This window comes from Moschus berezovskii, chromosome 7 (genome assembly GCF_049115385.1).
Source record: "Moschus berezovskii isolate FMDL1 chromosome 7, NW_MosBer_1.0, whole genome shotgun sequence".
NCBI classification, from domain to species: Eukaryota; Metazoa; Chordata; class Mammalia; order Artiodactyla; family Moschidae; genus Moschus; species Moschus berezovskii.
Window position 1 is genome coordinate 74,529,237 of NC_142466.1, and position 27,634 is coordinate 74,556,870.

Here is a 27,634-nt window from a genome sequence, read left to right on the forward strand (position 1 = left end):
TACATTTAACTAAACAGGTCATAACTTGTGAACTGGCATTTAATTTAGATTAATTCTACAATTTTGCTATTTCTAAAATGGTTCGATACCTCTGTATGCCTGTTCAGTCACTCAGTTGTGTCCGACTCTTTGCAACTTCATGGACTATAGCCCACCAGACTCCTCTGTCCATGAGATTCTCCAGGCAAGAATACTGGAGTGGGTTGCCATTTCCTTCTCCAGTCTCTGTATGCTGTTGCTGCTGCTGCTAAGTCACTTCAGTCGTGTCCAACTCTATAAGATCCCATAGACGGCAGCCCACCAGGCTCCTCCATCCCTGAGATTCTCCAGGCAAGAATACTGGAGTGGGTTGCCATTTCCTTAATGCATGCATGCATGCTAAGTCGCTTCGGTCATCTCTGACTCTGTGCGACCCCATGGACAGCAGCCCACCAGGCTCCTCTGTCCATACACATGTAATAAATGTAGATTAATAGGGATCATACATAGGCTGCAGTCCTTGGGGCCGCGAAGAGTCGGACGCGACTGAGCGACTTCACTTTCACTTTTCACTTTCACACATTGGAGAAGGAAATGGCAACCCACTCCAGTGTTCTTGCCTGGAGAATCCCAGGGACGGGGGAGCCTGGTGGGCTGCCCTCTATGGGGTCGCACAGAGTCGGACACGACTGAAGTGACTTAGCAGTAGGGATCATACATATTATACAATATGTGATATTTAATATATCACATATAATTGAAAACATTTGTCATATATTATATAATTTTACTGAGGATAAATAAAGTTCTTGGAAATAAAATATTTGAATTTGATACCATCAAATTGCTCTTCTAGATATCAATTATCCTTTAAGAAATAAAATGTGAAAATTCTTGTTATACTCTTGACAACTTTGGACATCAATTAAAAATTACAGTCAGTTCCATGAATTAAAACAAAATGGTACTTCATATTGTTTTGTCTTTTTTTTTTAATTATAAGACATACCAAATGATGCTCTATCTGACTCAAAATTATGGAGTACTTGCTTCAGTGATTCGGTTCAAAAAGGTTATGAGTATTTATGCCAAAAGGAAAACAGACTTTAAATAACTTAAGTAATGATCACTTCATTTGTAATATAACACCATCATATTCAGTTCAACTCCTACAATTTCCACCTACGTAAAAAAGTCTATTATTATCCATTATGCATTATCCATTATGCATCTATCTTATACTACAATGGTCTTCTAAAGCTCAAATACAAGGGGTACTAGTACTACTCTTACTATTTGACTTCTCTCCAGTTTTTGGCGTTAATAGTACAATAACCCCTCAAAATGTTCTCTTCTTTTTTGCTTCTAGGACATGTGCTCTGGGTTCTCTCTATAACTCCAATATCATTCCAGGTTTGATTACAGCATACTCTTCCTTGGTACATCCCCTAATCTTAGGGATCTCTTAAAAGTTGGTCTTTAGCACCTTCACAATACAAACACAATCTGGCTTACCTCTTATATTTTCATATTACCAGCATGGTAATAAATTATTAATTTTGAGCTCAGTTTAGCCAAGATATCGTCTCCTGGGATATTGACCTATTTAGTAAAATAGAAATCTCATTCTGAACATTCCACAAGAAGCTTACAACTGAATAGACTCCCAGACAATTAGCTTTCTCTTTTCTTTCTCCACCACCAGCAACGTTCCTCACTTCCTTCTCTCTGTCCCACCCAGTAAACATCACCACAACCAATCACTCAGGCAGCAAGCCTTCACAGATACCTTCCACAGCCAGCTACTCATTCCTGCGTTAGTGCTATTGTTACCAAATCCAAGCTTACTCTGCTCGCCCATCCGATAGGCCAATGAATCCAAGAGAAGAAATGTTGAGACAAGGAAGAGACTTTAACTGGGAAGCTGGCAGACCAAGAAGATAGCAGGCTAGTTCCTCAAAATAGCCATCTTATTGGGGTCTGGATGCCACGTTCTTTTATAAATCAGAGAGAAAGAAGCAATGAATAACTAAAGTCAAAAGGCATACTAGAGAGAGAGATGCAGTGGTGAAGTAAAGCGAAAGGGTCTTCAGTCTTGCAAAACATCTCCAAGGGAATGGCCAGCCTTTGGAAGGTGTGTGTTAATCTCTTCTATTCACAGGTGGGCAGGGACAAACTCTCTCTCTGCAAGTTGAACAAAGGCACTTTAGTTTACAGTCAAGCAGAGGGGGAGGGTCCTCCAGGCAAGGGATTGAATATGATTATAATAATAAAAGCAAATCAAAGAAACCGTTTCCCACATGGAGTCAGAATTGGCTTCCTCCCTCCAACACTATCCTTTAAATAGTTTCCAAATACATGACAGCTTGTCTTTCACACTCTGAAACAGTCCAATATGCTTTTTGAATGGTCAAGTGAGCGAATACATTGGAAAGGAAGATAATAAAGTGAGAGAAATGATGGCACATAGTGCCCTATGTTAATAGTCCATGGAATAGGTTTTATATTGTTTTTCAAAGTGTTTCTTTTTTTTTTAACTTGAGGTTTCTTCATTCAGCGTTATGAAATGCCTGTTGACTTTTTTTTGTATGAAGTTGCCTTTCTTCCCTCTCCCTCCTTTCTTCTCTTTCTTCCTCAAATCTTGGCTTTCTTTGGGTTCCTCTCCCTGTCGGGGAACCCTCCTCCCAGCACGCTGGTCAGCTCCTCTCCCAACTCGCGGGTTTAGCCCCGCCCACGCGGAACCCAAGTCACGAGGCCGCGGGCGGGGCGCAGCCAAGGGGGCGGGGGCTCCACAGCGCGCATGGGCGGAGCGGGGAGCGGGCCGCCCCAGCTATATCTGCGCCTGCGCGGTGCCGCTGCGGGGCCAGTCGGGACGGAGGAGACAAGATGGCGCTGCGGGCAATGCGGGGGATCGTGAACGGGGCCGCGCCTGAGCTACCAGTACCCACTAGCGGGCCCCTGGCGGGGTCTCGAGAGCAGGCGCTGGCAGTTAGCCGCAACTACCTCTCCCAGCCTCGTCTCAGTAAGTATCAGAGAGCAAGACGAATCCTGTCTTTGCTCTTAGCCCCTTGCTCCCACTCACCTGCTTAACCAGAGGGGTGGGTGGGGAGGGGAGGGTTGTTTTTCGGTCTCGCGCCCCTCTACCCTGACCTCCGCGTCTCTCTCTAGAAGGAGATTTTCAGTGTCTCTTAATTTCCGTGCCAGCGGTGGGCTAAGGGGAAGAGCACCATCGGGAACTTTTTCCTGGGTTGGTGGGCTCCGGGCTGTTGCCCTACCCTGCTCAGCTTCGCGAGGCTGGAGCCTGCTCGGGCGCTTGCTTCCTGTCCTGGAGGCAAGGCCGGTCCTTGCAGCTCTCCTCCAGATCTGCTGCTGCCCTTATTTGAATCTGCAAGGGTCGAGGGAACGCCCCTCCCCATCCCTCTGCCTCGGGTGTGGACCTCAGGGCAGGTTCTGAGCTCCTGCCGAGGGAGACGGTGTAGTGTCATCGCTGACGTGGTCAGGCTTTTCTCGGATGGAGGTCAGGCCCACAGCCAGAGGGAGATGTGTTCGGTCGAGAGGCAGCCCCGCAGGAGGACACCTAGATACCAGCGAAAGCCAGAGCTGAAAAGTACCCCGCGGGTCATCCTAGTGTAAGCCTCTCATTTTACAGTGAGAAGCCTAAGGTTCTGAGAGAGACAGGGCTTGCCAGGCTTTAGACACCTAATTACTGACAAAGCAGGAAAATTCCAGATGTCTTCATTCCTGCTGGACCTTTTTCCTACCTTTAACTTGAGTGCAAGGTTGTCTTAGAGAAGACAAGCAGTTTTGCCTGTATATGTAGAATACATGCAAAACATATGCAGAGTCATGTTTAAAATGTTGTTTTTGTGAAAAAATCCTGATAACCAGTCTTAAATGGACTGCTCAGCAATTCCAAAGGAAATGGTTCTTGATTACTATACAGTGAGATTGTGTATCATCAGACCTTCTTTAGGCATTGGGGTTGAACCCTGAAAGTAGACTCTTTACAATTTAGGAAAGCACCTGATGTTTCCCAACACTAGTTAATTGCCAGAGTGCCTATTTGTGGGTGGCTGTTCGTTTAAAAAGAATTTCAGATGAAGGGTTTCAGTCTGGGCGCTCTCCTCCTGACTAATCCCATCCTGATCAGTCACTGAGTCATGTGACAGCACTGCAGTGTGAAGAAGGAGGAAAGACTTGATCATAGGTTTGCTGAGATGTGCTCTTTTTTTCTTTTTTGAGATATAGTTGATCTATAACGTTGTGTTAGTTTTGGGTGTACAGCAAAATGATTCAGTTATATGTATGTGTATATATGTGTGTGTGTTTCCTTTTTTAGATTATTTCCCATTATGGGTTATTACAAGTATAGTTCCCTGTGCTGTACAGTATGTCCTATTGGCCAGTAGTGTGTACATTTTAATTCCAAACCCCTAATTTATCCCGCCCCCCAACCATGTGCTTTTTATAAATGGAATTATTTGCATTAGAGAATGCCTGTTGGGAGTTTGTGTGAGCTGAAGTAAGTATTTCAGGAAATTGACAGAACTTGCATTCATAAGAGTAAATTTTTGCCTAACAATGAGAGATACTCTCACTAATTGTATTTGTATGCTTTGATGTTCTTTGGGTAGAACAGGTAAGACATTAGTGGTGCTTCTAGGAAAAGATTAGAAGAGGCAGTAGTCATTTTTCCATATAATTATTCACTCAATCTCAATTCAGAATATCAGCTGAAACATAGTTGAAAGAGTACTCCATGAGTAAGGTTGTGAGCCCTTAAGGGAGGTGAGTTATGATTTCTGGACATTCTGTGTGTGCTTAGCCCCCATGGCTGAAGAACTTCAGGAGATGAGATTCCTCCTGACAAGATAGACGATTGCAACACAGTGCTTAAAACTGAAGCCTTGTGGTTCAGGAATCCTGTTTGTACCCTCAGTGCCTAGTCCAGTGCTCACACATAAGAGGCATTCTGTTTTGTAATTTTTGTGTAGCTTGCATTTAAACCCCTTATTCTAATAGTTTAGTGTTTGAATCCTTAATGTGGATGGAACCAGAGTAGGGGGTTGGGGTACTTGGTTGGAGTTTTCCTTCTGTGTCTGGAATATTCTAAAAAGCACAAATGATTCCATACTTATGCTAACAGCTTACAGCATTTGAATGTTATTTTTTTTCTTACATTGCCACATTCTTGGTTCTGGTTAACACTTTAATCACTTCTGAATAAATATTGATTAACCTTGTCACTTTTCTAATTAAAGATGTTACCATCCTAAGTGAAAAGTTATAGTTATTTAATGTGTGTTTTTTGAATAAAGGAATGGAATATTGGCAGTTCCACTGTACAAATAGGATGCTGGTTTTGAAAAATTGGGGGATTATGGGGCTGTTGACAAGGTCTGGAAAATGAGATCTGCAGATATGAAATAATCTTGAGCACATAGGTTGAATTTCTAGTCACAAGGAAAGAAAACTTGATTTTCTTTTACACTTTGAGCAAGATTCAGTAATACACTTAGAGCTTTTGGATGCTAAACATTTTTAATTAATCTCCTGTGTAGAGCTTTTGGATGTTAAACATTTTTAATTAATCTCTTGTTTCTTGAGATCCTAGGTCTGCCTGTCTTGCAGTTGTTATGTCGTAAAGTAGACCTAAGCTCAGTGAAAAGTCCAGTAAAGGAATCATTGGTCTGCCCATTTTTCTAGAACCTCTCTCTCCTTGCCCCCTGCAAGGTGTGGGTCCCTATGTTTCTTGCACAATAGATGATGATTGTTCTGGTTTTGTTTTGCCAATAAGGTAGAGACTGAAGGACTAGATCCCATATTGTGCAATGGTTGTTGAATTTTCTCTTTGATAGTTGCACAATCATTAAGTAGTGTTCGTTCTGTTGAACAGTCTTGTATCCTGTAGGAGGAAGAGGTTGTCATCTGACCAAGTACGTGCTTCTTAAAACCTTTGTAGATTTGGGGTTTAAAATGTTGTTATCTAAATATTTATCACCTCCCTAAATATTCAGGATCAAAGCTGTAACCATATATGCTTTGTTGTCAAAAGTTCTAATCATTTTCTGCAGACCTAAGTTCTTGTTTGTTTGGAATTTTCAAGAGAAGAGTGGTCATTATTGTCAAACAGGCATATTTATGTAATTTGTGAATGGATTTTGATACTTTGAAGAATAGCTTAATGTCTTTGCAGCTTTACTCTAAACAGGTGTCTTTGCTTTGGGCTGTTAATAGTAATGGTGAGGTGTGCGTGCATGCTTAGTCGCTTCAGTTGTGTCTGACTTTTTGCGACCCTAAGGAGTGTAGCCCACCAGGTTTCTCTGTCCTTTGGGATTCTCCAGGCAAGATTACTGGAGTGAGCTGCCGTGCTCTCCTCCAGGGGATCTTCCTGACCCAGGAATCGAACCTACATCTCTTATGTTTCCTGCTTTGGCAGGTGCGTTCTTTACCACTAGTGTCACCTGGGAAGCCCAATAATGATGAGGAAAGCTGGGCAAATGTTGTTGAGAGATAAAAGGTGGTGTTTGATGTTGTTTTCTCTGCTTGTCTCCCCTCCCTCGCCTTTTATCATTATGGAAAGGAGCTATCAGTTCAGTTCAGTCGCTCAGTTGTGTCCAACTCTTTGCGACCCCATGAATCACAGCATGCCAGGCCTCCCTGTCCATCACCAACTCCCGAAGTTCACTCAAACTCATGTCCATCAAGTCGGTGATGCCATCCAGCCATCTCATCCTCTGTCGTCCCCTTCTCCTCCTGCCCCCAGTCCCTCCCAGCATCAGGGTCTTTTCCAATGAGTCAATTCTTCGCATGAGGTGGCCAAAGTATTGGAGTTTCAGCTTTAGCATCAGTCCTTCCAATGAACACCCAGGATCGATCTCCTTTAGAATGGACTGGTTGGATCTCCTTGCAGTCCAAGGGACTCTCAAGAGTCTTCTCCAGAACCACAGTTCAAAAGCATCAATTCTTCGGCGATCAGCTTTCTTCACAGTCCAACTCTCACATCCATACATGACACTGGAAAAACCATAACCTTGACTAGACGGACCTTTGTTGGCAAAGTAATGTCTCTGCTTTTTAATATACTATTTAGGTTGGTCATAACTTTCCTTCCAAGGAGTAAGCATCTTTTAATTTCATGGCTGCAGTCGGAAAGGAGCTATAGTTTGTATATAAACTGCCTTCTCCCCATTTGTAGTCCAATGCTAGTAACTGTGTTATCGGCATATTTTTAAATTATAGTACTAGAGACTAAGGGTTATAGAGTACAAACTTAGAATTAGGAGAAGGGGGAACAAACAAAAATAATTTTAACCCTCTCTCTTTGATTTAGTAACAGATTTCTCAGAGATGTAGTTTAAGTGTGGAATGTGTGTGTCAGCCTTGCCTACCTCCCAGTGTTTTGTTGTGAACTGAAACAAGGTAGACTATCTGAAGATGCTCTGTAGAGTGTGAAGCAGTTTGTTTTGGTAATATGTTTTGTTTAGTTTGGATTATGCCATGTATTAGTTTCTTTTGTATCCAACTTTAAATCAATCATGTTGCTTAAACTCTGCTTTTTATCTGAAGTGGTCTCCTGGTGCTTACCAGTGAGAGAAAACTGCTGAAGCATCTCCATCAGTTTCTCCCTTTTCTGTTTTAACTTTTCTAATGCCTGCACTCCATTGGAGGAAGATTATTTTTCAGTAATGATACAAGAGTGTTCCAGATCACAGAAAAGGACCAGTTCAGTTTTAGAATTTGAGCTGTAGTACAGTGTTAAAAGAAAAAGTGACTGGAGGTGGACTCTGTAAGTTAATATCCTTAGGGAAGTTACTTAATTTCTGGGGGAAAAAAAAACCACTTGGAATAATATTCATTAACTCATAGACCTGTTATGGAGATTAAAAAAGAATTCCTGGCAAGTACTCATTAAATATTATTGGTGGTTTTGGTATTAATCAGTTTGAATGGTTCTTGGCTTTTTTGAAGGCTACGTACATTGTTTTAAATTTCGAGACTGTGATCAAGTAGAATCTTGTCTTCTATAGTAGTAATCAACTTGATTCACTATTTTCCAGGAAAAGCAATCGTTAGTGGTTTTTTTTTTTTTCTTGGTCATACTTTTGTCTTGTGACTGGCAAAACTTCTTAGTTTTGAATGAGCTTGAATTTAAACATGAGATTCTAAAGGATCATTGTTGAAGAGGTTAAAAATTCAAAGAAGTTGCAAATCTTGTCCAGAGAGTAAAGAGAATTTCAGAACCTGAAGCATTTTACTGATGTTACAATCAGCAGTTGCCTATAAATCTCAAAACTGAATCCCCCTACCCTCACTGGCCTACTCTGTCCTCTTGTTCCCAACTGTTAAGGTTTTTGAAAAGGTCAGTGTTTTAAAAGCCAGGTGCTAAGAAAATGTGTTTCCAATGTAGTTCACTTTGCATATCCACCTAGCAATTTTAGAAAATCAATATTTGGAATCTTAAAATGAGAACAATGAAGAAAAGAATCTAAAATGAATAAATGTGTGTGTGTATAACTGATTGACTTTGCAGTACATCCGAAACTAACACAACATTGTAAATCAACTAGATGGCCAATAAAACTTTTTTCAAAATTATATACAAAAGTATTCTTAAAAAATGAGAAAAATCAGGGAATTCCCTCATGGTCCAGTGGTTAGGACTCTGAACTTTTAACTCCCTGGCCTGGGTTCAGTCCACGATCAGGGAACTAAGATCCCTCACACCAGGTGACACTGCCAAAAATAAAATAAGAACAAGGAAGAAATTGTTTCAGGGGTAGGAATTATTTTTAAGAGTATTGGGTTGTTTTAAAACAGTAGGGAGGATGAATCAGTAGTATGTTAACTGTCTTTCAGGTTGGCGGCAGTCGGTAATAACATGTGTAATCTCTACCTGTTCTGTAGCTGTAACTGATGTACAGGCAAAGCATAAATTAAAAAAAGAACTTATGAAAACAAATAATGCAGTGATACTAGGATATGTGCTTTTGTGTTTTTATTCTTATATAAAGTTATTTGCTGGCTATTGTTGGCCTCTAGTTCAGTCTGTGTTATTTAAAATCTAATATATGAATTATTTGGATTGAATTCTTGTTTGGGGCCATGTTGTATGGATGGATGTACAGCCTTGAATGTGAATAATTATTGTAAACTGTATTTTACAACTTTTTTTTCTGGCTTTATTACATTTTCTGTTTGGTTGATGATTTAATCATATCATAATTTAATGAATCTGTTTATTCTTTTTTTTTTCTCTCCAAATATCTGTGCTTTAGATATAGTTACCGGGATGAATTTTCCACGTATGCTCAGTAGTCTTGTAATAAAAAAGTTTAAAAAAAAAAAGGGTCGGGAGGATTACCATAAAAGTAGTAGAAAATGTAACAATTGAGATCTTTCTAATAATCTTGAGTTGCTTGCTTGCTTGGGTGAGGTCACATCCCACCTACTCTTCGCGACCCCATGAATTGTAGCCCACCAGCCTCCTCTGTCCATGGGATTTCCCAGGCAAGAATACTGGAGTGGATTGCTGTTTCCTCCTCCAGGGGATGTTCCTGACACAAGGATCGAACCCACATCTCCTGTGTGTCTTACATTGCAGGTGTATTCTTGACCACTTGAGCCATTTGGGGAAAATCTTGGAGGCATGATTAACTTGTTTACATGGACATCCATTCAGGTTGTGACTTCCTTTTTATCTGAGGTTGAAAAAAGAAGAAAAAAGAGTCCTTAGGGACCTCTGTTGATAATTTACAGTTATAAATGTATTTAAGCAAATATTTGGTGTCAGGAGGTAAATGTCCTCAGAGTGAAAAACAAGTGCTTGCCTGCTCTCTCTTCTCCGTGTTTGTACCAGAGCACTTGCTTCCTGGCTAAAGAAACTGTTTTTAAATTCTGAAGCTCCTTGAGTGATCAGACTGCTTGTTTAAATGATTTCCTTTTTCTTGGGCATCTACATTCATGCAGAAATTTCTAAGACCTCATAAATCACACAAGTGAAAATGTCCCAACTGAGTGACAGCTTCTTATAAATTATTTATTTCACTTGTTTTTTCAGCTTTTCTGATTATAATTCTGACATTGTTGGATTTGCTCTCCTGAGTTCTGATTTATACGTGAATACTGTTAATTACACTTGGCATGATTGGAACTGTGTTGTGGTTCACCGATGGCTACGTCTTTTCTAAAATGAGGGATTTGGGTAGCTTGTTGCTATACATAATTTGCAGTAGAAAATATAAGCTTCTACAATGACAGTAACATTTGACTTTTTTTTTTATAGGATACTTGTATGTTCTCTGGCCTTTTATCCCCCTTCATAAGCTCTTTTTTCACAGTTTTTATAGTACCATTTAATGATGGCTTTTTATCTTAACAGGCTACTTTTTCTCAGGTTTCTTTCATGAGTTTTGTCACTTTTGCTTAAAAAGGGTTCCCTTCCCCTTCTCTGTCTACTTTGCTAAGTGCCACCTTTTCTATAAAGCCATTTCTCTTGTGAATAAGAACAGCTGCACTGTCTTTCCCCATGCTCCACAGATCCTCTGGACACCTCTGTTAGAACCCTAACTCCCCTCCTCCTCGTGAAATTGTGGACTCTTAGGAACTCTCTCTTTGCCTTTGTTTTGTAGCCTGGGTCCTTGAAGCAGTGTGATTTATGGTAAGAACTCAACATGGTTTGGGTTGAATGAAGGGGAATTAAGAAAAGATGTACAGATGGGGGCATGTTTTACGAGTTCCGTGAAAACTTTGTCACTGTTTGAGTGCTCCATATAATGATGGATGTGACAGAGTGGAGGACTTTTGGTGATACCAGAGAGGTAGTGGCGACGGTTGTCCTGTTTGACTGGCACTGACTGTTCCTGTTTCTTTCCAGCATACAAGACAGTATCAGGAGTAAATGGTCCACTAGTGATCTTAGATCATGTTAAGGTAATACCACTGTCATTATCATCTAACCATTTATGCAGTTAAGAGCATAGTACTAAAAACTGTCATTTTTTGTAACTAAAAATTAGAAATTTTAAGCCATTCCTTGGTCTGAATGTCGTCGCTATGTATTTTAGAGCAGAAGTCAGAAGATAGGATTCTAGTACTGGATCTATTGTGGATTCTGTTTGTGGCTTTGAGTCCATTATCTGCAAAACTTTTATTTTAAAAAAAAATTAAATTTTTAATAAAAATTATTTTATGTAGTTAAATCTTTAATGAATTAAAATTTTTTAATTTAAAAATCTAATTCTACCTCACAGGTTTATTAGGGAAATAACTGTAATATTTGTAAGTATGTTTTATGACTTCTTGGATATTAGATATACAGTATCTTATGGCTCTTGTCATAGACTACCATGTATTATAACTACTTGTTACATATTTGTTTTATCATCTCTACTAAATGTTAAGGTCTTTAAGTGATAAACAATAAACTTTATCTTTGAGGGCCTGACACTGGTGTTCAATTAAGGAATAAACAACAGGTTATCTCAACAGTGACTGAAACCAAAGTAAAGAATAGCTTTTACCAATTCGGTTTGTTGAAAGACTCCTTTGTTGCTTTTTTTTTTTTTTAGCCACACCTATATAATAAGAATTACCTTAGAAAAAGAGGCATGTAATATATATAATTGAGTACCTTGGGTGAAGCCTCCTGAGTTCTGTGATTAAAATGTCTTCAGAGGAGATAATTTGTGTAATACGCTCAGTAATTCTGCTTTGGTTGTTGTTGAAAGTGGATTGGGGGAAAGGTACACATTTATCAGTTTGTTGAGAGAAGTAATGATGAAAGTACGTTTGGCATGTGGCCCTTCTAGATGCAGAAAGGAATCAAAAGACGTTTCCTAAAAGAGTGCAAAGTGCATTGTCTGTTCAGCTTTATCGCTCAGTTAATATTTTTATGCATGACAGGGTACCTATACAAATCAGATTAAGCATGTAGCTTACTCCTGGCCATAGCTTCATGCTAGTATGCAATTTGATTCAGAGCTTCAGTATGTAGCACTGAAGTTGTACAACATATATGCAGATGCCCATTAATGTTTTGTGAAAGGATGGAGCATACACTTTTTTGAGAAAGAATTGAAAACATTATTTGTTTCTTTGTCCTTTATTCTTTTTTATATACTTTTTTTTTATAAAATTGGGGGGCTTATGTTTTAAAAATATGAAGCATATTAGTAAATATACTTTCAAACAGTTTAAAAATATTCATGTTTCAACTGTATTAAATGTTGAACTCAGCTCCAAAAATATACAATACAAATATGTAAATGTCTAATTGGTAAGGGCTGTGAAAAGTAAGTACAAGATGCTATGAGAGTCAGTAACGGGAACGACTTCGAAAACATCTTGGAGGAAGTAATTTTAAGAAAGCTGAGAAAGTTTTATTGAATATTTGGGGTATAACTCCAACTGAGGAAAAACTGGTAAATAAAGCTTATGTAGTTGTAAGAATTTATATGCCATAATGCATATACATAGGATCAAGGAGTAGATAATTTTATACAAATTGTATCAGAATAGATGATGATGGAGACTGCTATATTTAACTCATTTTCTGAAGGTAGGCATCTTTCATTCCCAAACCAGACAAAAGATAATAGCAGTAAAGAAACGGTATAGCTATTCTCACTCACAGGCACAGATTCCAAAATACATTTATGCTCACGTATTGGATATTAGCAATAGCATATTTTAAAAATTCAACAGAATTATGATAAGGTAGAATTTATCCTAGAAATACAAAGAATGATTTGATATTAGAAAACGTCAGTATAATTCAGGTTATTCATAGATTAAGCTAGAGAAAGCTTATGCACTTTCAGTAAATACCAAAAGTATATCTGATAAAATTACTTGCTTCTTTAAAAAAAAAAAGAAGAAGATGGTTTTAGAAATAAGGGATAGAACACACTTTCAAAACCTCTTAAAGGCTATTGCCTATAACCTACCGTGAACAGCATCCTTAAGGGGAGACTCTGGGAACATTCCCATTTAAGTCAGGAACAAGGTGAGGGGGCCCATTGTCACCACCACTCTCCATCTTCGTTTGTCCTTTTGCTTGAACCCTAATCAGTGTTGTAGGAAAAAGAAGTTAGGTGATATAGGGATTAAAAAGGAAAAGGTACAACTATCATCATTTCTTGGTACTATGATTAAACAGAAAACACAAGTCATTCATTGAACAGACTATTAGAAACAGTGGTGGTAAACAGTGTGCTGGATACAGAAGATCAGTCTGTAGAAATCAGTAGTGTTTTGTATGCCAGGAGTAACTACTGGAATAAGTAGTAACTTTTTACAGAAGACTGTGAAACTTTGTTGAAAACATTAAGAAAGACTTCAAATAGGAGCAGATTCCACACCCATGAATGAAAAGACTCAGAATTCTCCCCAGGCGACAAAATCAATTAGAAGCAGATAATAAAGATTTGGTGCAGGAGTGGAACAAAGTTAAGATTCTTAAAACCAGCTCTTCTTACACCTGAGAATTTGACTTGGTAAATGATAAAGGCTACATTACAAGTCAATGGGGGCTATTTGTGTTACTCAGTAAATAAGAGTTGGGGCATTTCGCTTCGTATATGGAAAAAAGAAAAATGAGAAAAATACAATTACTTACCAGAAATAAATCCAAATGGATTAAAGACCTAAACATGAAAAACCCATCAGAAGAAAATATAGAAGACCATTTTTATTTGTGATTTTAGATTGGAAGGTTTTCCTACAAAAAAAGAGGTAAATCATAAAGGAAAACAAGTCATTTTATTGCAAAAATTTCTGTATGATTAAGATTACTATAAATAAAATTTAAAAAACAGACTAGGAGCAGATACTTGGAAAAGGATTAATATTCACAATCTATGAAACTTATCGAAAAGTAAATTAGAAAAAGCAGATTCAGTTGAAAAGTGAGGAAAATATGTTAATAAGCCATTTACAGGAAGTGAAGTCAGAATTGTCAGTGAACATGAAAAAATGCTTAGTAGAATCAGAAAAATGCAAATTGAAAGATAACTATTCTTTATTTTATCAAAATGATAAAAATTAAAGTTTGATAATATAAGTTTGGCAAAGATGTAGGGAAAAGATACTTTTCTATGCTACTAGGAAATTGTAAAGATTACTCCTTTGCAGAGTAATTTCACAGAAAAATGGACACAACCTGTAACCTGCCACTAGGTAACTAAATACCTTAGGGACGCTTAGGCCCACTTGCATGAGGAGCCACATGTGAGAATGTCCACTGCAGTATGTTTGTACTAGTATAAATTTGGAACAACCTTGAACACCAGTGGTAGAAGAACAGCTGGATGAAATGTAATATCACTTGATTTTATGTTAAATATTACCATGACAGACCCAAAATATTCAGGCAAGTGGGAAAAAACCAAATTGCAGGATGATATGTTTGGTATGTTACCGTTTAGGTAAATGAAACATTAACAGTATATTTTTTGGAAACATGCAATTTAAAATATTAAAATGGACTAGAGGAATACACTTTTGATTAGGAGAAGTGTATATTGAGGGGGGTATATTAACATTATTTATAATGAGAAATTATTGTTTAGTTGCATTTTATTCCTGTTTTCCGACAGTACGAGGTGATTAAACAGCCCAGAAGCAAGCATCATTGCTGAGTAGAGGGAATATAGTTATTTGTTAGTTTTATCATCTTTCTATAGTCTAAAAACTTAAAAATATACATGGAAGAAAAAAAATAAATAACTGCTGTGTTTCCATAGAATCAAGATTCTTCTTTCTATACCTTTTGCTGTGTTTGCCAGAATGTGTGTCAGCAATGAGTGTTTTAAGGACTTAAAACTACCTGAGGGTATTTTAACCTCTTGATATATAGCTGTGTGTATAGGGGACGTGTAGGGATTGCACAAGCATGTGTGCTGTGATAGAGCCTGTAGAGCATTTGGGCTTCTAAAGCGTTGGTTTATTGAACCTTTGTTTTTTTCCTATGTAGTTTCCCAGATACGCTGAGATTGTGCACTTAACACTCCCTGACGGGACGAAGAGGAGCGGGCAAGTTCTAGAAGTTAGTGGTTCCAAAGCTGTGGTTCAGGTAAGCATTACTTTAAAAATCTGGCCAGTTGAACACTTTTCTAATCACAAAAAAGCGTAAGAAACACCGGTAGTGTTTTCTGGTGATTATCGCATAAGTATGCAGATCTTCCTTGACTTACTTGTGGGGTGACATCTTGATAAACCCATCAGTAAATTGAAAATACCATTTAAGTTGAAAATGCATTTAGTACACAGAACCTACTGAACATCACAAGTGCTGAACATCTAAGTGCTTAGAACACTTAGATTAGCATGCAGTTGCACAAGACCGTCTAATGCAAAGCCTATTTTATAATAAAACGGTACATATCAAATGTATTCCTACCATATAACCCCTCTGTTTCTTTAGAGATTGATTACTGACTGTGAGGGAAGGAAATTAATTTTTCTTGCTTTCTTGCCAAATGTCTGCCACCTATGTGCATTCTAGCCCAATAGCTCCACTAGTAAAATGGCTTTTTTTTTTTAAAACTGGTAAGATGAAGCAGATAATCACATAGAAGGAAAGAGACAAAAAAACAGAATTCACAGCTTGTGGGTTGAAACCAAAACAAGATCTGAGTCTTGTGTCTTTAAATTGTCTCTGATAAGTCTAGTTTTTAATATTACTGACTATAGAAAGTGGCAGTTTTCTCAATTAACATATTGCCCTAAAAAGTAATATGGATGGCATCACTGACTCAATGGACATGAGTTTGAGCAAGCTCTAGGAGATGGCAAAGGACAGGGAAGCCTGGCGTGCTGCAGTCCATGGGGTTGCAGAGTCAGACACCACTAAGTAACTGAACAACAACTAAAAAGTAATCTAAAGCAGAGGTCACCAGAACTTTTGTAAGGGGCCAGATAGTAGATTTTTTTAGCCTTTGTGAAGGTCTCCTCTGTTGCATGGTCTTTACACTTTCTTTCCCTCCTTTTTTTTTTTTTTAAAGAAAAACCACCCTTTAAAACTGTAAAAAAACAAAACAAAAAAAGCATTCTTAGCTTGCTGGATAGGTTTGGCCTGCAGACGTGACCCTGGCTAAGAGGTGGAAGTTTGGTTGATGACCCACCATGAACGCTTCTTCGTTAGTGATATTAAAAGTAGTATATACATTTATGTATTTTACTTTATAAGGCCCATTTAAGAGGCAAATACATTTTAAGCACTTATGATCAAATTTCTTTTACTCTTCTGTTTACTTTTCTTTCTTGATAGGTATTTGAAGGGACTTCAGGTATAGATGCCAAGAAAACGTCCTGTGAGTTTACCGGGGATATTCTCCGAACGCCAGTGTCTGAGGATATGCTTGGTAAACAGATACTATTATTCATTCTGAGCAGAGAACTTTTTAACGTATTTCCATGTAGTTTTTTAAATGAATGTTTAAAAACACGGTTAAAAAAGTGAATTTTTGAGTCATGGTACTCTCTGTACTGTCTTGTCATTGTTTAACAGGTCGGGTATTCAATGGATCAGGAAAGCCCATTGATAGAGGTCCTGTTGTGCTGGCTGAAGACTTCCTTGACATCATGGGTAGGGACAGAAAATGGATTTTGTGTTTAGAGGAAATAGCATCTGTCTTATACCTTTGTCAGAGAAAGGGTGATTTTTATGATACTTAAGTAGATAACCAACATGCTTCATATTTAATTATTTTGTTAATTATTCAGTAATTTTATTTTTCCCAGAGCTTATCTTAATTTTTTATGTCAAATACTGCAAGATATTGTAAAATATTACTAGGATATATCAAGTAGTAGAGCCTTAATGGCTTTGAAATTAGGATTTCTTTCTTGCTACACCATATAATTTATTAATCTACAAAAGATTAATGGAAAAAAGTTTCAGATTTCAAAAATAACTCATTTTTTAAGAGTAGAAAGAAATGCTTTAAGACTGTAGTCTTAATATATAGATGTGTTAAAATGTTCTCTTTTGGAAATGCATTAGGCCAGCCAATCAACCCTCAATGTCGAATCTATCCAGAGGAGATGATTCAAACTGGCATTTCGGCCATAGATGGCATGAACAGTATTGCTCGGGGGCAGAAGATTCCTATCTTCTCTGCTGCTGGCTTACCGCACAATGAGGTGAGAACTAGAATCTGTTTGATCTGAAATTTAAGGAGAAAGGATCTCCAAATGTTTTACTGTTAGTGAGAAACCAAATAAAGGATTTTCGAGATAAATACCCAATGTTACTTTTTATATAATCCAGTTCCACTGACTCTCTTATCCATGTGTATCTGACTTCTTCCTTACTCTTAGGAATCTTTGCAAAAATTGCAGAATAATTTTGTTAGGGAAACACCTTTAAGACATCCCAGTTTCATTTATGACTTAATTCCCAAAAGTTTAGGATAAAAGGTTATTTTGTTATAGAAAATATTATTTTAGATTTCAACTCGGTCCTTTTATACTCCCCATCAGATTGCAGCTCAAATCTGCCGCCAGGCTGGTTTGGTAAAAAAATCCAAAGATGTGGTGGACTACAGTGAGGAAAATTTTGCAATTGTATTTGCTGCTATGGGTGTAAGTATAATCTTTCCCTGTTTTAGAATGAAATGTAAAATTACTTATGTTGTTAAAACAGTGTGGAAAAATACACGTGTATCATTCAATTTATCTCTAGGTAGAGAAGTTTCAACTGGCCTTTTGGGCAAACCATGGATTAGTGTTAGCAGTTGACTGGAATATAATTCTCTTTGTGCCCAAAGCTGACCGTTTACTTTCTTGGCTTTTGTGAATGTTTTGGGAGTACCTGAAGCTTTAAAAGAAGGAGCAGTGCATATCTATAGCTTGGCCTTCATTACAAATAAATGCTGGGGGAAAAAAAAAGAAATACTGAGAATCTTGCATCTCTGAGCACTGATGAAGTCATTGCCATTTAGGTAAACATGGAAACTGCCCGGTTCTTCAAATCTGACTTTGAGGAAAATGGCTCAATGGACAACGTGTGCCTGTTTTTGAACTTGGCTAATGACCCAACGTAAGTAAACAGATATGCTGTTTCTGTTTACACAGGCTTCTGGTCAAAAATATTACCTTAGACTAGGGAGGTAAAACATTATAATGAAAGCTTTATGGGCCTAGGAATAAGATAACCATATATAAATTCCAGCTCTGCTTTTTGCAAGTTACTTGGTTTTGGGCAAGTCATTTAAGCTCTGAAGCTCAATGTCTTCTTTCGTAAAATATGATAAATAATACTTGTCTTGCAGAGTTGTGCATATTAAATGAGATAATAAGTTTCTTAGCACATAGCCCATGCTCAGTAAATGACCTTTTCCTCTTACCTGTAAAATCTGGCCCCTGTTGTTTCCTCCTCTCTCCTTCTTGCTCGCTTCCTTTCTTGGTAAACTTTGAGAACTATGAGAAATTATGGGGCATTTATAAAATAATCAATTTAGCTGTGTCGCACTGAGTAAATACGTAAAAGAACTCTGCCTTATTTAAGAATTTTAAAGTAGAAATTGCTTCACCTTCCTCAGTTTGTGTAAAACGTTAAAAGGGAGATTGTACTATTATTTCCGGAATCATTTTATTTTGTTTTTGGCCTTTTTGTCTGCGTGACATAGTGCTTAATGTTTCATTTCAGTATTGAGCGAATTATCACTCCTCGATTGGCTCTAACCACGGCCGAGTTCCTGGCCTATCAGTGTGAGAAACATGTATTGGTTATCCTAACAGACATGAGTTCCTATGCTGAAGCACTTCGAGAGGTAATTTTTGTCTTAATTACAGTAGGTTATCTTGTTAGGGTTATCTTGTTGCTCTGCAAGTTTTCTCTTTTTTTAATCATTTTTTAAAATTCATTATTCATATATTAGTGTAACACCTTAATCAGGAAAGAAAATAATGTTTTTGTCAGCCTAGTTGAAATGACTGAAGATGAGATTTAAATTATTAGCCTATTTATCATACTGTCACTATCTCCATTGATTAAGACTGCATTCTCAGGACTTTTCCTCGTGGTCCAGTGGTTAAGAATCCACCTTCTAGTGCCGGGGTCATGTGTTTGATCCCAGGTGAGAGAACTAGGTTCCCACATGCCACGGAGCAGCTAAGCCCGTGTGCTGCAATTAAAATGTGATATAGCCAAATGAATGAATGAATAAATAAATAAATATTAAAAAAGAAAGATTGGATTCTTAAAGAGAATGAATCATGCAAGCTATTTAATCAGAAGCTCTACCAGGAAGTTCTGTCTGTCCAGACAGTCCATTTTTAGACCTTTTCAAGAATTTTATTTTCAGTGATGTAAATTTTTATTTATTTACATAAATGAAGACTATACTCTGGCAGAACCCTCTTCAGGACTTTTTTCCTTTCAGAAAACTCAGTATTTAGAAACAATATAAGATTCTAGCATCCAGAAGTGTGGGGTGTGTTCTGATGCAAGTTAGGAAATTTTGAGTGAGTTGCTCTTTTAAGTATGTGAAAAAGAGAAGAAGACTTGTGAAGAGACTTGCTATGTAAATATCTAGCTTCCTAAAATTCCCTAAGATCTGTCACCATTTCTCACTCTGCTTTGGTGCTTTTCCATTGAAGGACTTTTTTCTCCCATCCATCACAAATACTCACATAAAAGGCAGTAAAAATAAGTATTAGTGAAAATTTTTAAGAAAGACAATTTAAAAGCCCTTTAAAAAAATTATTAGATTCAACTGACAGCTATTCTGTCAAATAGCCACTTAAGTTTTCTATATGTTTATCTTGCTTTCTACGTGATCTCCTTCGATGTTCAGTTGCTAAGTCATGTATGACTTTAACCCGTGGACTGCAGCATGCCACATTGATAAAAACTGGTCTGCAGGCCACAGTTTGAGTAGTTCTGATGGAGCATACTCTTGGAGGTGCCAAAGTAGCGCTTAGGAGTTGGGCTTCATGCTTTAGGGTTCTCTGGTTGTAAATTAATATGTATACATAATATTCTAGTGTGCACGTCTCTGAAAGAAAGACCTTTTATTACTGTTTTTGTGCAGTGATCTAGGGAAATTATCTGGCCCTTGATTCCAGTTGTAAATTGGGGTTAATATTAACTTCCTCATTAGAGTTCTTGTGAGGATTAAATGATGTATGTAAGGTATATCTGGAGAAGGAAATGGCAACTCACTCCATTCTTGCCTGGGAAATCCCATGGACAGAGGAGCCTGGCAGGCTACAGTCCATGGGTTTGCAGAATCAGACGCCTAAGCACACACACATAAATGCATCAAGTGATTTCTTATGTATATACACTTGTTTTCCCTTTTGATTTTTTCAGAGTTAGTTTATGTATAAATATGCAGGACACATAACATGAAATAAATCTTGTGAACTGAGAATGTTCTCTTGGTTTTAAAATGGACTTCCTTTGATTTATAAAGTTGCAAGCTGGCTTTTCTTTTGGCAAGCTATTTAAAGATTCTTGTTATGGCAATAATGATTTTAACAAAAAGCTTCTAGTCTCCAGTTGTCAACATTTCTGTGGTAGAATAACCTGAAATTTTGTTGCTAGATTTTTCTAAATGAGACAATACTTAAAATGAACAAGATGGTATTTCTGACTTTGTTATTTGGCCTATTCAAACAAACGTGTTCTAAGCAAGCGTTAATTCTCATATTCTGGTATGTGATACTATTCTCCTTGACTCGCTGTCAGGTTTCAGCAGCCAGGGAAGAGGTTCCTGGTCGACGAGGTTTCCCAGGTTACATGTATACAGATTTAGCCACAATATATGAACGTGCTGGTCGAGTGGAAGGTCGAAATGGCTCTATTACTCAAATTCCTATTCTCACCATGCCTAACGATGGTAAGTTTTGCATCTTTGGATTTTAGAAGGCCTGATCTGAACTGATCATTGTAAGGGCTTTAATTTCAAGAGAGAAGATCATCTTTCGTTTTGAGAGTATTCTCCAGGAGTTAGGTTTACCTAATGATATGTTTCTAATAAAATTTTTTCATTTCAAAACTGCCTATAATTATTATTCTTGAGTAGAAAAAATTTTCTTGTTATTTTAATTTTTATTAATTAGCTAGTATTATAGTGTCTGCTATTCGCATGCCACTGGTCCAGATGTAAGGGCTTTTTTTTTAAATGTATGAGCTCTTCTTATTGTAAGCTACTCATTCTACTTGGATATTTTCTTTATGTATGTGCCCTAGTAATTTAAGGTAGCTTAAGTGCCAGACAAAGAGCACAAGTAGTAAATGCCACAAGGCTGGCGGTAGAGTGATTGACAAGGGCTTGTTAAGCACTACTTGGTTTTACCATGTGTGTAAGTGCACGGTGCGGTGCCTGCCTGGGTGTCTGCCCAGTAGCTCCTGGGTGAGGCTTTCGGCATTCTGCTTATGTTAGTGGGTTTTTTGTCTTTATCTCAGTTGTTGTTGTTTTTAATGCTTTTACAGAATATTTTCAGAAACAGTAATAACTATAACTGAGCAGTTTCAAGTGTTCTGTAAATATTGACTCATTAGTTCTTCATGGTGTCTTTGAGGTGTCTGCTCTCCTGTGAGACCCAGGGAGGTAAAGTGTCCCGAATAGGAAGTGGTGGCTTTAGAACCCAGGCAGTCTGAGTACTGCCTCAGACGTGACAGTGATTTGTTCCTAGGAAGTAGCTACCAGATTACTCTCCGTAGTGGAACAGACTCGGGACATCTTGCTCTGTAGGACCTGATTGGTGCTGCCTGTAGTGTTGCTTTACTTGTTTAGCCTCTTTGTATTTCCTCTGTTGAAATGTTGGGTACCTCTCTGGGATAATTTATGGAAGAATGCTGTCTCAGTATACATCAAATGGTTAAATCTCTGCAAAGGAACTTTGTGTTTAAATGGAACCTTATACTTGGGGGAGAGTCACGGCAGCGCATCGAAGAGAAATAGTACTTTTTATGCTGCTGCTGCTAAGTCACTTCAGTCGTATCCGACTCTGTGCGACCCCATAGACGGCAGCCCACCAGGCTTCTCCGTCCCTGGGATTCTCCAGGCAAGAACACTGGAGTGGGTTGCCAGTTCCTTCTCCAGGGCATGAAAGTGAAAACTGAAAGTGAAATCGCTCAGTCGTGTCCGACTCTTAGCGACCCCATGGACTGTAGTGTACCAGGCTCCTCCGTCCATGGGATTTTCCAAGCAAGAGTACTGGAGTGGGGTGCCATTGCCTTCTCCAACTTTTTATGAGTGTAGCTAATTTAACTTGTGTCAACACATATCTGACTGTGCTGCAGCCAAGTAAGTTAAACTGGCCATTGTGGTAACCTCTAGCCATTTTGGATGTTTAAATTCTAAACTTTATTAAAATCAGATAAAGTTTTGAAATAAAGTGTTTCAGTCATAGTAGCCACATTTGACCTATGTAATGGCTGCCGTATTACACAGCACAAATAAAGAATTTTTCCATCATCACAGAAAATTATTTTATATAGCACTGTTTTAAGTAGTACAGATTGACTTCCTGTGGTTTTGTTTATATGAGATGGACAGTAACTAACATCAGATGTCTTCCTCTGGTAGATATTACTCACCCTATCCCTGACTTGACTGGATATATTACAGAGGGGCAGATCTATGTGGACAGACAGCTACACAACAGACAGGTATTGAACACTTGTGCAATGCTATAAGCTTACACTTCTATTCTTCAGTTATTCTTTTATGTCTCTGACTTTGCTCTTAGGAATTATTTATTTAGAAAATATCAACTTGAATTGTTTTTAATATGACTATGAAACTGTCATTTCTGTAATACTAAAATCCTAGTGTGGAAAAGACTGCCAGAATTAAGAATTAAATTTCCACTTTCCTTATTATGCCTTAAAGTAGAGTCCATTGTCTCAAAGAACATTTTTTGGATCTTTATTCCAAAATGGTATGGTCCACCAATTTATACTAATTTATAAAATTTATACTAATTTAATTTATACTAATATAAAAATAGATTTTTCAGATTATTTTCCTTTTTATTGTAATTATTTTCAATTGAGATATAATCAATATTTTATTAGTCACAGGTGTACAGTATAATGGTTTGATATTTATTTATTGCAAAATGATCACCACAATAAGCCCAGTTAACATCTGTCACCTTACATAGTTATAATTTTTTTTCTTATCATGAGAATTTTGGAGATCCAGTCTTCTAGCTACCTTTAAATACTGTGTGGATCACAATAAACTGTGGAAAATTCTGAAAGAGATGGGAATACCAGACCACCTGACCTCCTTCTTGAGAAACCTATATGCAGGTCAGGAAGCAACAGTTAGAACTGGACATGGAATAACAGACTGGTTCCAAATAGGAAAAGGAGTACGTCAAGGCTGTATATTGTCACCCTGCTTATTTAACTTATATGCAGAGTACATCATGAGGAACGCTGGGCTGGAAGAAGCACAAGCCGGGAGAGATATCAATAACCTCAGATATGCAGATGACACCACCCTTATGGCAGAAAGTGAAGAGAAACTCAAAAGCCTCTTGATGAAAGTGAAAGAGTGAAAAAGTTGGCTTGAAGCTCAGCATTCAGAAAACTAAGATCATGGCATCTGGTCCCATCACTTCATGGGAAATAGATGGGGAAACAGTGGAAACCATGTCAGACTTTATTTTTTTGGGCTCCAAAATCACTGCAGATGCTGATTGCAGCCATGAAATTAAAAGACGCTTACTCCTTGGAAGGAAAGTTATGACCAGCCTAGATAGCATATTAAAAAGCAGAAACATTACTTTGCCAACCAAGGTTCTTCTGGTCAAGGCTATGGTTTTTCCCGTGGTCATGTATGGATGTGAGAGTTGGACTGTGAAGAAAGCTGATGGCCGAAGAATTGATGCTTTTGAACTGTGGTGCTGGAGAAGACTCTTGAGAGTCCCTTGGACTGCAAGGAGATCCAACCAGTCCATTCTAAAGGAGATCAGTCCTGGGTGTTCATTGGAAGGACTGATGCTAAAGCTGAAACTCCAATACTTTGGCCACCTCATGCGAAGAGTTGACTCATTGGAAAAGACCCTTATGCTGGGAGGGATTGGGGGCAAGAGGAGAAAGGGATGACAGAGGATGAGATGGCTGGATGGCATCACCGACTCAATGCACATGAGTTTGGGTGAACTCCGGGATTTGGTGATGAACAGGGAGGCCTGGCGTGCTGCGATTCATGGGATCGTGAAGAGTGCGACATGACTGAGCGACTGAACTGAACTGGAATGTGCAGCACAGTGTTATTAACTTACATAGTCACTATGCTGATCATTCCATCTGTGTGACTTACTGACTTCACCACTTACCTTTTGATCTCCCTCACCCATTTTTCCCACCCCCATCCCCTGCCTCAGGCAGCCACCAGTCTGGTCTCTGTGAGCTCAACAATTTGTTTTTTAAGATCCTATAGATATGAGATTATACATATTCTCCTTTTTTATAAATTATACATATTTCTCTTTTATGTTTTTCTCTCTGACTTATTTCATTTAGCATAGTACCCTCAAGGTCCATCCATGTTGTCACAAGCAGCAGGATATCATTCTTTTTATGCTGAGTAATCAAAAATGGAATCCTTTAATTATTATTTAATAGATGCCAGCTTCTAATAATCAGCTTTTCGATGAAATTGTTAAATCTCTTTATGTGTAATTTGATGAAGTTCAGAACTATTTTGGATTTAATACTGCAGACAGATTTTGAAAATTCAGTTTTTTTAATATCTTGTACTGTTTTGTAGATTTTACTTTTTGGATTTGATTTCTGAAAAGAAGTTTTAAGCTTTAAAATCTTTCTTATCAGGAAAAGATATTAGGACTCATCTAGGAAACAAATGCAGCAGCTTTATACAATTTAAATAATAATAATGAGCTTCACAATCCTTACTACCAGTAAAGCTTGAATTTTGTACTTAAATATTTTTTCTCCCTTCCCATTTTACCCAAGATTTACCCACCCATTAATGTGCTGCCCTCCTTGTCGCGGTTGATGAAGTCTGCTATTGGAGAAGGCATGACCAGAAAGGATCACGCCGATGTGTCTAACCAGCTGGTACGTGTGTGCTGTCCAGAATGAATGCTTTCTTAGTTCATTCCTTCTGCTTTCTTAACATCGCTTTTTTCCACATCACTTTTCTTCTCCCCCATCAAAGCAGGAGTGTAATATAGAATAGTGGAATATCAGTGGAATTCATTGGAGCCTAGTAGTTTTCTCTTAAGGATAAATAAATGCTCATTACAAAGATAAAAAATCATATGCCTTGGAGAAGCAAATGACAAACCACTCCAGTATTGTTGCCTGGGAAATCCTATGGACAGAGGAGCCTAGCAGACTACAGCCCAAAGGGTCACAGAGCGTCAGACATGACTGAGTGACTAAGCACATAGCTACTTAGGTCTTGGAAGCTGGCCCTTTGGTGTGGCGCACTGCTCCCTTCTGGCTTTGGGCCTAGGGTCTCTGCCTGAGTTGCTAGTTGTCAGCAAAGAGGAGACCTTTCTCCTCTCTGCTTAGTTCGTCCACCTGACAGCTGTGTAAGGACTCATGTGTCCTGAGTGAGATAGTGCCTCCCTCCTGCTCCTCAGGTCCTTGATCCCCCCCACTCCATCCCCTCTCCAGTCTCAGATGCGAATAAAGTTTAAAGACAAGAAAAATAATCACATGCTTGAGACCTGCCTCCCATAGTGAATGAACTAGTTTTTAAATTAAAAAAATCAAGGCCTAAAGCCTTTAAGTTTTTATTAGTAATCTTAATAGTAATTATAAGTATTTCTGATATTTCTGAAAGGATATGCTACCTTATCTTTTTTTAAACATAGTAGGCAGTCATCAGAACACTAAGGGGTACATATATATTCTGTGAAATCCTTGGTTTCTATAGCTCTGAGATTGTATAGCAAGCATAATTAAAGGAAAATGCATTTGACCTTACAATAAGCATGATAAACCTACTAATATCACAAACATTTATTTGAACAGAATTTAGAGATGGATTTCTCCCTTAGTGTAAGTTATATGAAAATGCTCTACAAAATGTAAGCTCACTGATAGGTTGAGAGAGCATTTTTTGTACATTGTTAGTAATGTTGATGTATTGTGTCCCTGAAGATGCCTTTCTGAGTGAGACTACTGTATAATAAAGTCTTTCTGACTTGCTATGAGCTTTATGAATTATGTTTGGAAGTAATATGAAATCCTATGAAGAAAGCTGTAGCAGTACACTTCTGTAGCCCAGATTAATGCTAACATTTATAAAACCTTATTTCTGCTTTTGTCTCTAGTATGCGTGCTATGCTATTGGTAAGGATGTACAAGCCATGAAAGCTGTCGTTGGAGAAGAAGCCCTTACCTCAGATGATCTTCTTTACTTGGAATTTCTGCAGAAGTTTGAGAGGAACTTTATTGCTCAGGGTAAGATGACTGTTTTCCCATGAATATGAACAGCATCCTAGGTAGTTTTGAGCAACTTCTTTCCTAGCCTGAGAGAATTTACATTGGTCTCCATGCAGTTTTCCTTCCAGAGAAGAGGTTCTTTCCTGCCATGTCTTTGTTCTTAGCCCTCTGCCTTCAACTCCTTGATCCAGTTATTTGGCTCCTGTCTTATTCTTTCCCTTCTTAAAACCAGTCTTCTGCCTCCCTTGTCGCTTCTTCTTAACCTCTCTACAGTGCTCTCCTCTGGTTTTGGGGCTTTCAGACTTTTCCGATCCATCTATCTTCATCTTCCTGATTTCCTGTCTTCTTGCTTTTTAATTGTTAATGTTTCCAAAGGCTTAATTACCTCTTCTTTCTATGCTTTTCCCCCTACGCTGACTGACTTCCTCTAATCCCGCATCTCTAACTGGGATAACTTTGTTTATGCCATGATCTTCTCAGACTTCACATGGTGAGAACCAGAGGATTCTCCCAACTGACCACCTGCCCAGCAATTAATTCCCTTTTCAATTTCTGTCCACCTCTAGCATGACCATTGTCCCGGTTAGCCCAGGCTCAGGAATTAGGGATTCGTAACCTTTTTCATTTACTTTTCCATCATCAATATTGGCTAATTTGCATTGTTCTCCTTTAAAACATCCTGTTCTGTTTTTTTTTGGTTGTTGTTGTTCCTAATATAACTTAGGCCAGTGTTTCTCAAAGTTGAACACACTTTTGAATCTACTGGGGATCTTGTTGAAATGCAGATCTGATTCAGTAGATCTGGGTGGGGCCAGAGTCTGTTTTGACATGTTTCTGGGTGATGCTGAAGCTGCACTGATCTTTGTCCACCCCGAGTCTGAAGACCTAGTCCAGTCCTTCTCTCATTGTCTGTGACCAGTGTCTTCACCAGTCTCCCCAGCTCTGTATACCATTGCTGAAGTAAATTTACTGTTAACTATATTGATTGTCCTTCTGTTAAAAAGTCTATTTTGGCTTTAATTACATAGCGTATATAGGTATTTTGAGCTGTTTTGTTTGGTCTCTCCCCTGCCACTCCTGCTAATGCTGATGAACTCTGTTTTTTTACCTCACTGGTACTTATAAGAGATGTGGTTATTTTAGAATAATGCTTCAGCTACACACATAGGATTTGTGCAGTTTTCAGTTTACTTAATACAGTTTTTATTAGCATTAAAAATCCCCCAAATATGATTCCTGGACTTTCTTTAAAAAAAAATTATG

General features: G+C 38.1%; 1 protein-coding gene across 1 annotated transcript in view; it reads left to right on the forward strand.

Annotated features, from left to right (window-relative positions):
* The first annotated feature begins 2,826 nt into the window (after positions 1–2,826).
* The window catches only part of ATP6V1B2 (ATPase H+ transporting V1 subunit B2), a 35,820-nt gene continuing 11,012 nt past the window's right edge, over positions 2,827–27,634 (forward strand). The window contains exons 1-13 of the mRNA XM_055427157.2: positions 2,827–3,001; positions 10,856–10,911; positions 14,954–15,052; positions 16,250–16,343; positions 16,490–16,567; positions 16,985–17,124; positions 17,464–17,565; positions 17,925–18,022; positions 18,632–18,755; positions 20,678–20,828; positions 22,524–22,606; positions 24,929–25,033; positions 26,260–26,389. Of these exons, the coding sequence (XP_055283132.1) occupies positions 2,866–3,001; positions 10,856–10,911; positions 14,954–15,052; positions 16,250–16,343; positions 16,490–16,567; positions 16,985–17,124; positions 17,464–17,565; positions 17,925–18,022; positions 18,632–18,755; positions 20,678–20,828; positions 22,524–22,606; positions 24,929–25,033; positions 26,260–26,389 (1,396 nt within the window). The 5' untranslated portion in view covers positions 2,827–2,865. The remainder of the gene's footprint in view (positions 3,002–10,855; positions 10,912–14,953; positions 15,053–16,249; positions 16,344–16,489; positions 16,568–16,984; positions 17,125–17,463; positions 17,566–17,924; positions 18,023–18,631; positions 18,756–20,677; positions 20,829–22,523; positions 22,607–24,928; positions 25,034–26,259; positions 26,390–27,634) is intronic.